This window comes from Cetorhinus maximus, chromosome 8, assembly GCF_964194155.1.
Source record: "Cetorhinus maximus chromosome 8, sCetMax3.hap1.1, whole genome shotgun sequence".
NCBI lineage: Eukaryota > Metazoa > Chordata > Chondrichthyes > Lamniformes > Cetorhinidae > Cetorhinus > Cetorhinus maximus.
In genome coordinates this window covers 145,857,394-145,869,917 of record NC_135886.1, presented here as the reverse complement: position 1 = coordinate 145,869,917, position 12,524 = coordinate 145,857,394, and the positions used below count along the sequence as shown (strand labels likewise).

The following is a 12,524-nucleotide window of genomic DNA, read 5'->3' as shown; positions in this document are numbered from 1 at the left end:
CATTCCAGGTATCAATCTAGTAAACCACAAGTTTTTCAAAATTCCCTCGATTCTCGAAAGGTCCCATCAGATTGGAAAATAGCAGATGTGACTCCTCTATTCAGGAAAGGAAAGAAACAGAAAGCAGGAAACTACAGGCCAGTTAGCTGAACATCTGTTGTAGGGAAAATGCTAGAATCTATTATTAAGGAGGTTAAAGTGGGGCACTTAGAAAATCTCAGTGCAAACAGGCAGAGTCAACAGGGTTTTGTGAATGGGAATTCTAGTTTGACTAATTTATTGGATTTCTTTGAGGAGGTAACAAGCAACATGGTTAAAGGGGAACCTGAGGATGTGCTATACTTAGATTTCCAGAAGGCATTTGACAAGGTACCACATCAAAAGTTACTACGCAAATAAGAGCTCATGATGTAGGGGGTAAAATATTAACATGGACGGAGGATTGGCTAGTTAACAGGAAACAGAAAGTAGACATAAATGGGACATTTTCAGGTTGGCAAGATGTGATGAGTGCCTCAGTGCTGGGCTTCAACTATTTATAATTTATATCAATGACTTGGATGAAGGGGCCAATTGTCTGGTTGTAAAGTTTGCTGTTGACACAAAGTTAAGTAGGAGACTAAGTTGTGAAGATGACAGAAGGAGTCTGCAAAGAGACATAGGTTAAGTGAGTGTAGTACTGAGGGATTGCTGCACTGTCAGAGGGTCACTACTGAGGGAGTGCTGCACTGTCAGAGGATCAGTACTGAGGGAATGCTGCACTGTTAGTGGGTCAGTACTGAGGGAGTGCTGCACTGTTAGTGGGTCAGTACTCAGGGAGTGCTGCACTGTCGAAGGGTCAGTACTGAGGGAGTGCTGCACTGTCAGAGGATCAGTACTGAGGGAGTGCTGCACTGTCAGAGGGTCAGTACTGAGGGAGTGCTGCACTGTTAGTGGGTCAGTACTGAGGGAGTGCTGCACTGTCAGGGTCAGTACTGAGGGAGTGCTGCACTGTCAGTGGGTCAGTACTGAAGGAGTGCTGCACTGTCGGAGGGTCAGTACTGGGAGTTCTGCACTGTCAGTGGGTCAGTACTGAGGGAGTGCTGCACTGTCGGAGGGTCAGTACTGAGGGAGTGCTGCACTGTCAGTGGGTCAGTACTGAGGGAGTGCTGCACTGTCGGAGGGTCAGTACTGAGGGAGTGCTGCACTGTCGGAGGGTCAGTACTGAGGGAGTGCTGCACTGTCAGTGGGTCAGTACTGAGGGAGTGCTGCACTGTCAGTGGGTCAGTACTGAGGGAGTGCTGCACTGTCGGAGGGTCAGTACTGAGGGAGTGCTGGTATAACTGGTTTGTGAGCCAAGATTGAAGGATTTTAGTAAAGCTGCAGCTGTGCGTTATTAAACATCCGTGAGGGATAACAGTCTGTCTCACTCTTTTTCTCTGTGTTTTGTGAAAGATGTTGAGGTTTGTAACATTTGAAGTAAATGTATTTTTGAATCTTGCTTTCAGAGTGGGTGTTGATCCTGACCAAGATCAGTCTGCAAATATTGATCATTCACAACAGGTAAACGTGGCTGCTAAAATAATGGCTAATGGATTCTTCATAATGTTGGAGTTTGAGGAGATCTTGTAGCAGAGTTTGTTTTTCACTTAAACCTGTTATTTTTCATGTGGGAAAGAAATAACATTCAAATCATTGGACCATACAGCACAGAAAGAGGCCATTCAGCCCATTGTGCCTCTGCCTGTCTATCCAATTAGCGGCACTCTCCTGCTCGTTCCCATAGCCCTGGGCATATTCTATGGAAGTATTTTGAAATGTTTCTCAGTCAGCGTCGGAGAATATTCCTGACTCCACCTGATTCTGTCTGAGGGAAAAACAAACTTTTAACACATTTTCCAAGTGAAAGTAATGCCTGAACATGTGATGATGCGACCCAGTGGGGGCACACAAAACCCTTACTGTCTGCCTCAGAATGTTAAGCGTTTTTTCATTGGCTAGTGTCGGGAGGAATGGGAGTGCGAAAGGTTTGTGGGAATGTGTGTGTGTTATTGAGGATTCAAACTCTCCCCCTTTTCTATTGCCTTAGGATGTCCCTGAAGGAGAGCAGAGGAACACAAAAGCTGAGAGTGCCTGGCTTTTCCGGCTGTGGTATACATTCGATCACAAGTATCCTTCACTGTACTGCCTGCTCCAAGTATAACTGTAGCTGTAGGGATGAAGTTTCCATTGTGGACCTTCCAACAAGATCAGTGAATTAATGGCTCTGCCCAGTGATTATTGTCATATCTGACTGTTCAGCCTGTCCCTGTCTTTTCACTAGTTTCAACGTTAAATGGAGACTGATTTTTGACTTGCGACACTGTTGCTGGACCCACTGATATCCAGGCCCTCTAAAGCCACCTTCTAAAACATAAGAACATAAATAGGAGCAGGAGAAAGGCCCCTTTAAGCTTGCTCCATCATTTAGTAAGATTATGGCTGATCAACCTCATTTACATCCCCCCAGACTTTCCCCAAAGCCCTCAATCTCACCAATCTCTGTCTTGAACATACTTAATGTCTGGGCTTCCACAAGTTCTGAGGTACAGAATTCCAAAAATTCACCACCCTGAGAGTGAAGAAATTCCTCCTCGTCTCGGTTCAAAATCACTGACCCCTTATTCTGAAACTTTGACCCCGAGTTCTAGACCCTCCAGCCAAGGGGAACCTCCTCTGAGCATCGACCCTGTTAAACCCTCTTCAGAATTCTATACATTTCAATGAGATCACCCCTCAGTTTTCTAAGCTTCAGAGAGTGTAGGCACGGACAGGTCTCACATCCCAGACAGCACCCCTGTAAAACCCAGGTACAGCAGATTAAAGCTTTGTTAAAAGTAACAGGTCAATTTATAGATTTTAGTGGACACAGTCTGAACTCTGGTCAAAGTACACTCGCCGGTAGGAACATATCCACAGGCTGATTGCCTCCCAGAACTCTTACTGATTTCATGACAAGTTTTCTATAACCCATTTGACATTAGGTAAGGCGCAGGCCAGTTCTGGGGTGGAGTAAATGGCCAGTTCTGGGGTGGAGGTAATGTTACTGGACCAGGATAAGCTCATTGGTTTATCTGCCTCTCTCCTTCACTGACTGTTGGTGCTAATGCTCTGCCCGATCTTCCCAGCAGCCCTTAAATTGCCAAGTGGGAGTCTTTTCTCCCCTCTCGCTCATTGGATTGGAATGAAGGGCATGTGAACAAAAGGTTTTGATCGTGTCCAGACCAGGAGCTGAGCTATGGTGACTCATGGTTGTAATGTGTTGGACAGTCCAGCAGGGGGAGCTGCAGGGCAGACAATGGACACATGGTTTCCAACAATCCCACCCCCTACACTCGTGCCATTGGTCTTCCAACATGTCAATCCTCAAGGCCCAGAGCCAATTGGAAAGAGATTGGACATGTTACCTGATTGGCTGTTGGTCAGCAGTCTTTATCCCATTTCTCGAGTTGTTTTCTGGTTCTCTCTCTGATTTCTCACAATGGGAGATTAATCATTAGTTCCTGACAACTCAAAGGATCTGGGAGCATTGGTAACCCTCAGAGGGAGGCCATTCAGCCCCTCTCAGTCTGTCTGAAATACAAAGAAAGACTTGATAAAATTCTTTTTTTATTTGAACAATGCAGATTACAGGGCGGTTGAACAGAAGGTATTCAAAGTTATGAAAGGATGGGACAGGGTAGATGGAAACCAACATTGTGGGTAAAGAAACCAGAGAGACAGATTCTGAACAGGGAATGTGAGAGATGTCTTCACAGAGAGAGTCATGAAGCTGTTGGTTAAGACATAATTGGTGTCAACATTCGAATTAGATGAGATTGATGAATGAAGGAAAGGATATGGGAAGAGGGCAGGAAAATGTAATTAGTATTTGCCCACATGGAGGGTAAGTACTGACAGCTCAGTTGGACTGAAGGGTTTGTATCTGTGTGGACTCAGTGCAGTGTTCTGCTTTGCTGGGTGTAATTGCCTGAGGCAATATTTATCCCTCAACCAACACCTAAACAACAGGTTGGCCAGGCTGCAATGGCGCTGCAGGTAGAAAGCTCTCCCAGCCCAGAGCTCCAGCTATCTCTATAGCTCCAGCTTAACAGCTACTCCAGCTATCCCCACTAACTGTAATATACCTTTTTTCTTTTTCATCTCTGGTTCCATTGTTCTCACACCTCCTTGAAACTCAAATCCTTCCAAATATAAAATCTTTTCTGTCTCTATCTTGTCTTTGCTCTTGGGTCAATAAAATATAATATCCCTACTACTATTTACCTATGGAACTCCTGCAAAATGCAAACATGTTTCTTGATGCCTCTGACTACCCTTTGATATTCAAACAAACGCTCAACTTATTTAAAAATGCAAATATCAGATCTAACCTATTCACTTGTACCTCAAACTTAACACCTCCATCCTTTTTATGTTTCCAAACCCCCAAACAATCTGACTCCTGTCAAACTCTTACCCAGCTTAATGAAATCATATATACACACACACACACACACACACACCCAGCTGCCTTTACAGAATAACACAATATTCCCCGAAATATATGAGAACTAACATCTATTCTCACAACAGGTTGAGAGAGTGATTAATAAAGCATACGGCACCCTAGGCTTTATTAATAGGGGCATAGAGTACAAGAACAAGGAGGTTATGTTTAAACCTGTATAAAATACTGGATCAGCCTCAACTTGAGTATTACGTCCATTTATGGGCCCTGTACTTTAGGAAGGATGTGAAGGCATTGGACAGAGTACAGAAAAGATTCAGAGGATGGTTCAGAATGAGGAACTTCAGTTACATAGATTTGGGAAGTTGGGACTGTTCTCCTTGGAGAAGAGAAGGTTGATAGAGGTGTTCGAAATCATGAGGGGTCTGGATGGAATAGATGGGGAGAAACTGTTCCTAATGGTGGAAGGACCGAGAACCAGAGGGTACAGATTTAAGGTGATTGGCAAAAGAAGCAGTGGAAACATGAAAAACCTTTTAATGCAACGAGTGGTTAGGGTCTGGAATGTGTTGCCTGAGAGTGAGGTGGAGGCAGGTTCCATTTGAGACATTCAGAAGGGAATTGGATTAATATCTGCAGAGAGAAATTGTGCAGGGTTACGGGGAGAGGCTGGGGGAGTGGGAGTGGCACTCAGCGAGTTTCTCTTGCTGGGTGTCTGCACAGACATCACAGGCTGAATGGCCTCCCCCTGTGCTGTAACTATTCTCTGATTCTGTTTATCCAATTCCCTTTTTGAACGTTGTTATTGAATTTGTTTGTGCTGCCTTTTCAGGGAGTGAAATCCAGATCTCAACAACTCACTTTTTATAAGAAATATTCCTCATCTCTCCTCTGATATGGGGAAGGCTGAGGGAATCACTAAAACAGCTTCTGATATTTCCACTCTGCAGTTTTCTCTCCCTCCAGCCAGTTAGTGAAACTGTTTTCCTTCACCAGAGTTAACCAGTTATTTGAAGCCGATTTTAACGCACAGTGGCCCTCCTCTCAGCACCACATTACCTGGGTGTTGTGGACCAATCGCTAGGTTCCTGACCAGCCCATTGGCTTACGAGGTGAGAACACCATAAACCTTATCTACAAACCTCTCCGCTCGCGTTGGCTGGAAGTTTTGGGAAGCTGCACTGAGCTCCAGTTTGTGTCTTGCTGTGCTCACTATGAGAAGTTCCATCAACCATACCTGCAGGGAGGAGCCCAGGAAGGTGTCTCATTGGTTTATTTCTTCCAAATTCCAGCTTTTGTGTTCACTGAGAGAGTTGACAACCCATCGATACCTGCCCTAGGTGACACTGACACTGCCCAGTGGGTTATATGTGGCTGGTAGCTGGCTGGGTGTATGTACTCTCTGGGTACATTTATACATGTGTGTGTATGTTTTGTATATTTATGTGTGTATAGAGTCATAGAGGTCTACAGCACAGAAGAAGGCCCTTCGGCCCATCGAGTCTGCGCCAGTCAAACAAGTACCTAACTATTCTAATCCCATTTTCCAGCACTAGGTCCATAGCCTTGTGTGCCATTGCATTGCAAGTGCACATCCAAATACTTCTTAAATGTTATGAGGGTTTCTGCCTCTACCACCCTTTCAGGCAGTGAGTTCCAGATTCCCACCACCCTCTGGGTGAAAAAATTCTTCCTCGCATCCCCTCTAAACCTCCTGCCCCTTACCTTAAATCTATGCCCCCTGGTTATTGATCCCTCCACTAAGGGGAAAAGTTCCTTCCTGTCTACCCTATCTATGCCCCTCATAATTTTATACACTTCAATCATGTCTTCAATCTCCTCTGCTCCAAGGAAAATAACCCCAGTTTGTCCAATCTCTCCTCATAACTAAAACTCTCCAGCCCAGGCAACATCCTGGTAAATCTCCTCTGCACTCTGTCTAGTACAATCACATCCTTCCTATAATGTGGATTCCAGAACTGCACGCAATACTCTAGCTGTGGTCTAACCAGCATTTTATACAGTTCCAGCATAATCCTCTGTGTTCTGATATTCTATGCCTTGGCTAATAAAGGCAAGTATCCCATATGCCTTCTTAACCAACTTATCTACCTGTCCCGCTACCTTAAGGGACCGGTGGGCATGCACACCAAGGTCCCTCTGACCCTGGGTACTTCCCAGGGTCCTACCATTTATCGTGTATTCCCATGCCTTGTTTGTCCTACCCCAGTGCATCACCTCACACTTTTCCGGATTAAATTCCATTTACCACTGATCAGCCCATCTGACCAGCCCGTCAATATCCTCCTGTAACCTAAGGCTATCCTCCTCACTATTTATCACCCCACCAATTTTCGTGTCATCCGCGAGCTTACTGATCAACCCTCTTACATTCAAGTCTAAATCGTTTATATATACCACAAACAGCAAGGGACCCAACACCGATCCCTGTGGAACCCCACTGGACACAGGCATCCAGTCACAAAAACACCCCTCGACCATCACCCTCTGCTTCCTGCCACTCAGCCAATTCTGGATCCAATTTGCCAAATTGCCTTGGATCGCATGGGCTCTTACCTTCGTTATCAGTCTCTCATGTGGGACCTTATCAAAAGCCTTGCTGAAGTCCAAGTCAAATGCATTGCCCTCATCGACACACCTGGTCACCTCTTTGAAAAATTCAATCAAATTGGTCAGACATGACCTCCCCTTAACAAAACCATGCTGACTGTCCTTGATTAATCCCTGCCTCTCCAAGTGTAGATTAATTCTGTCCTTCAGAATTGCTTCCAATAGTTTCCCCATGACTGAGGTTAGACTGACTGGCCTGTAGTTTCCTGGTTTATCCCTTCCTCCCTTCTTGAATAACGCTACCACATTGGCTGTCCGCCAGTCCTCTGGCACCTCTCCTGTGGCTAGAGAGGTATTGAAAATTATTGCCAGCGCCCCTGCTATCTCCTCCCTTGCCTCACTCAACAGCCTGGGATACATTTCATCCGGGCCTGGAGATTTATCTACTTTCAAGCCTGCCAGACCACTTAGAACCTCCTCCCCTTCTATGCTAATTTCTTTAATTATATCACAGTCCTTCTGCCTGATTTCCATACCCACATCGTCCCTCTCACTTGTGAACACCGACACAAAGTATTCATTTAGAACCCTACCTACGTCTTCCGGCTCCACATACAAATTACCACTATGGTCCTTAATGGGGCCCTGCTCTTTCCCTAGTTATCCTCTTACTCTTAATGCACTTGTAAAATAACTTTGGATTTTCCTTTATTTTACCTGCCAATGTTTCCTCATGCCCCCTTTTTGCTCTCCTAATTTCCTTTTTAAGTTCCCCCCTACACATTCTACACTCCTCTAGGGCTTCCGCTGTTTTGAGCCCTTGGTATCTGCCATAAGCCTCCCTTTTTCTCTTTATCCAATCCTGTATATCCCTCGACATCCAGGGTTCCCTGGATTTGTTGGTCCCACCCTTTGTCTTTACTGGAATATGTTGGCTCTGTACTCTCCCTATTTCCTTCTTGAATGAGACCCACTGCTCTGACGTAGATTTACCTAAAAGTAGCTGCTCCCAATCCACTCTGGCCAAATTATATCTGATCTTATTAAAAGCCCCCTGCCAAGTTAGTTTAAACCCTCCCCAACAGCACTAGCAAACCTCCCCGCAAGGATGTTGGTCCCATTCCAGTTCAGATACAACCCGTCCGCCTTGTACAGGTCCCACAGCCCCCAGAAACAGTCCCAATGTCCCAGATATATTGTGTATTTACGTGTGTGTATATTTTGTATATTTTTGTGTGTGTATATTTTGTATATTTTTCTGTGTGTGTGTGTATATTTTGTACATTTACGTGTGTGTGTATATTTTGTATATTTATGTCGGTCATGTTGGACTAATTGTTTCTCCTTCTCAGAACCAGGAGCAGCTGAAGGATGATGATTCTGACTTGATTCTGAATGATGGGGACATCAGTTTGACGTATGGAGACTCCACCCTGACCACTGCTGATTCCAGCAACACTAGCACCTCCGATCACAGGAACCTCATCCATAACCTGGAAGATGCCCATGAACAGGAGCTGGCTTTGGGAGAGCGTGAACTGGTAATTCGAGGGACCAGGCTGGTCCTCCCAGTGGGCAACACCGAACCTGCCCTTAACCTAAAGCTGACCGAGAATTCTGGGCCTCAGCTGATGTGAGCTGTCCAGTCAGAGGCTTTGTTCTTCCTCTGTGCACCTACCCCTGGACTGTGCAGCTTGGTGATGACCTTGCATGTCAAGAGTTGGATACGTTGCTATTTAATCTACTTTGAGCACAGGGTGTTTGAAGGATTAAATGTTAATCACAGGGGGAGCAGAGAGACAGGAGGATGTATTTATAAATATGAATGGATTGTATTTATGTCAAACTATGTCTCCATTTAGCTCCTTTTCTTTTTAAACAATCTGCACTCCTAACAACACATCATATTAACAAGGATGGATCCGGCAATTTGTTGACTAGTCGATGACTTTGAAATAGTTTGAATTTTATTGCACAGCTCAGTTAGAAAGAAATAGTTTGTTTGGTTAACACTGAGGGCTTCTGGCAGCCTGTTCAATCACATTGAATTAAAGCTGGATCACTCTGGAGATCCTGTCATGTTGAGTGTGTCAGAATCAGTGTTTCATTCTGCTCCATGTCCAGTCTGGTTTTATAATCAGTCGGACCTTTCCAGATGGAAGAGAAACTTTTGTTGCTTTGATGCTGTTTTGTTGATTGTTACATTGGTGATGATTATTTACTTGATGCCAGTTCCTATCTAAGGTTTTGCAGTTGCCTGGCAGATTGTGTGTTTTAATTTCAGTGGGGCAGGAGTGGATGATATTTGCATTTGATTGAAGGATTCATGCAGTCACTCTCTAATCATTCCCATTGCTGGCACTCAGAGCCTGGGCCTTTTTATTATTCATTCACGGGATGTGGGCTTTGATGGTTTGGCCGGCATTTATTGCCCATCCCTAGTTGCGCTTGAGAAGGTGGTGGTGAGCTGCATCCTTGAACCGCTGCAGTCCATGTGGTGTAGGTACACCCACAGTGCTGTTAGCGAGGGAGTTCCAGGATTTTGACCCAGTGACAGTGAAGGAACGGCGATATATTTCCAAGTCAGGATGGTGAGTGACTTGGAGGGGAACTTCCAGGTGGTGGTATTCCCATCTATCTGCTGCCCTTGTCCTTCTAGATGGTAGCAGTTGTGGGTTTGGAAGGTACTGTCTAAGGAGCCTTGGTGAATTCCTGCAGTGCATCCTGTAGATGGTACACACTGCTGCTACTGTGCGTTGGTGGTGGAGGAAGTGAATATTTGTGGATGGGGTACCAATCAAGCGGGCTGCTTTGTCCTGAATGGTGTCAAGATTCTTGAGTGTTATGGGAGCTGCACTCATCCAGGCAAGTGGGGAGTATTCCATCACACTCCTGACTTGTGCCTTGTAGCTGGTGGACAGGCTTTGGGGAGTCAAGAGATGAGTTACTACTCACAGGATTCCTAGCCTCTGACCTGCTGATATAGCCACAGTGTTTATATGGCTCGTCCAGTTCAGTTTCTGGTTAATGGTAACCCCCAGGAAGTTGATAGTGGGGGATTCAGTGAAGGTAATGCCATTGAATATCAAGGGGCGATGGTTGGGTTCTCTCTTGTTGGAGATGGTCATTGCCTGACACTTGTGTGGTCTGAGATTAAAAGATTAGAAATGTATCTTACATTTGCAACTGGAAATAGTTTGACGATATTGTGAAGATGATTCCATCCATTCCCAGTAATTCCTGAACTCTGAGATTAGTCAGAGTGGACAGTTCAGTTCACTGATCTGAGATTAGTCAGAGTGGACAGGTCACTGATCTGAGATTAGTCAGAGTGGACAGTTCACTGATCTGAGATTAGTCAGAGTGGACAGTTCACTGATCTGAGATTAGTCAGAGTGGACAGTTCACTGATCTGAGATTAGTCAGAGTGGACAGTTCACTGATCTGAGATTAGTCAGAGTGGACAGTTCACTGATCTGAGATTAGTCAGATTGGACAGTTCACTGATCTGAGATTAATCAGAGTGGACAGTTCACTGATCTGAGATTAGTCAGAGTGGACAGTTCACTGATCTGAGATTAGTCAGATTGGACAGTTCACTGATCTGAGAATAGTCAGAGTGGACAGTTCACTGATCTGAGATTAGTCAGAGTGGACAGTTCAGTTCACTGATCTGAGATTAATCAGAGTGGACAGTTCAGTTCACTGATCTGAGATTAATCAGAGTGGACAGTTCAGTTCACTGATCTGAGATTAATCAGAGTGGACAGTTCAGTTCACTGATCTGAGATTAATCAGAGTGGACAGTTCAGTTCACTGATCTGAGATTAATCAGAGTGGACAGTTCAGTTCACTGATCTGAGATTAGTCAGAGTGGACAGTTCACTGATCTGAGATTAATCAGAGTGGACAGTTCAGTTCACTGATCTGAGATTAATCAGAGTGGACAGTTCAGTTCACTGATCTGAGATTAATCAGAGTGGACAGTTCAGTTCACTGATCTGAGATTAATCAGAGTGGACAGTTCAGTTCACTGATCTGAGATTAATCAGAGTGGACAGTTCAGTTCACTGATCTGAGATTAATCAGAGTGGACAGTTCAGTTCACTGATCTGAGATTAATCAGAGTGGACAGTTCAGTTCACTGATCTGAGATTAATCAGAGTGGACAGTTCAGTTCACTGATCTGAGATTAATCAGAGTGGACAGTTCAGTTCACTGATCTGAGATTAATCAGAGTGGACAGTTCAGTTCACTGATCTGAGATTAATCAGAGTGGACAGTTCAGTTCACTGATCTGAGATTAGTCAGAGTGGACAGTTCAGTTCACTGATCTGAGATTAATCAGAGTGGACAGTTCAGTTCACTGATCTGAGATTAATCAGAGTGGACAGTTCAGTTCACTGATCTGAGATTAATCAGAGTGGACAGTTCAGTTCACTGATCTGAGATTAATCAGAGTGGACAGTTCAGTTCACTGATCTGAGATTAATCAGAGTGGACAGTTCAGTTCACTGATCTGAGATTAGTCAGAGTGGACAGTTCACTGATCTGAGATTAGTCAGAGTGGACAGTTCACTGATCTGAGATTAATCAGAGTGGACAGTTCAGTTCACTGATCTGAGATTAATCGGAGTGGACAGTTCAGTTCACTGATCTGAGATTAATCAGAGTGGACAGTTCAGTTCACTGATCTGAGATTAATCAAAGTGGACAGTTCAGTTCACTGATCTGAGATTAATCAGAGTGGACAGTTCAGTTCACTGATCTGAGATTAGTCAGAGTGGACAATTCAGTTCACTGATCTGAGATTAGTCAGAGTGGACAGTTCACTGATCTGAGATTAATCAGAGTGGACAGTTCAGTTCACTGATCTGAGATTAGTCAGAGTGGACAGTTCACTGATCTGAGATTAATCAGAGTGGACAGTTCACTGATCTGAGATTAGTCAGAGTGGACAGTTCACTGATCTGAGATTAATCAGAGTGGACAGTTCAGTTCACTGATCTGAGATTAGTCAGAGTGGACAGTTCACTGATCTAAGATTAGTCAGAGTGGACAGTTCACTGATCTGAGATTAATCAGAGTGGACAGTTCACTGATCTGAGATTAGTCAGAGTGGACAGTTCACTGATCTGAGATTAGTCAGAGTGGACAGTTCACTGATCTGAGATTAGTCAGAGTGGACAGTTCACTGATCTGAGATTAGTCAGAGTGGACAGTTCACTGATCTGAGATTAGTCAGAGTGGACAGTTCACTGATCTGAGATTAGTCAGAGTGGACAGTTCACTGATCTGAGATTAGTCAGAGTGGACAGTTCACTGATCTGAGATTAGTCAGAGTGGACAGTTCACTGATCTGAGATTAGTCAGAGTGGACAGTTCACTGATCTGAGATTAATCAGAGTGGACAGTTCACTGATCTGAGATTAGTCAGAGTGGACAGTTCACTGATCTGAGATTAGTCAGAGTGGACAGTTCACTG

At 44.5% G+C, this 12,524-nt stretch overlaps 1 protein-coding gene across 2 annotated transcripts in view; it reads left to right on the top strand.

The window, feature by feature from the left end:
* slc9a6a (solute carrier family 9 member A6a) overlaps positions 1–9,453 on the top strand; it is a 64,725-nt gene extending 55,272 nt beyond the window's left edge. For both annotated transcript variants that reach the window (XM_078547733.1, XM_078547732.1), the window contains exons 13-16: positions 1,488–1,542; positions 2,069–2,148; positions 5,475–5,580; positions 8,392–9,453. In XM_078547733.1, coding sequence (XP_078403859.1) covers positions 1,488–1,542; positions 2,069–2,148; positions 5,475–5,580; positions 8,392–8,676 — 526 coding nt within the window. In that variant the 3' untranslated portion in view covers positions 8,677–9,453. The remainder of the gene's footprint in view (positions 1–1,487; positions 1,543–2,068; positions 2,149–5,474; positions 5,581–8,391) is intronic.
* Positions 9,454–12,524: the final 3,071 nt, after the last annotated feature.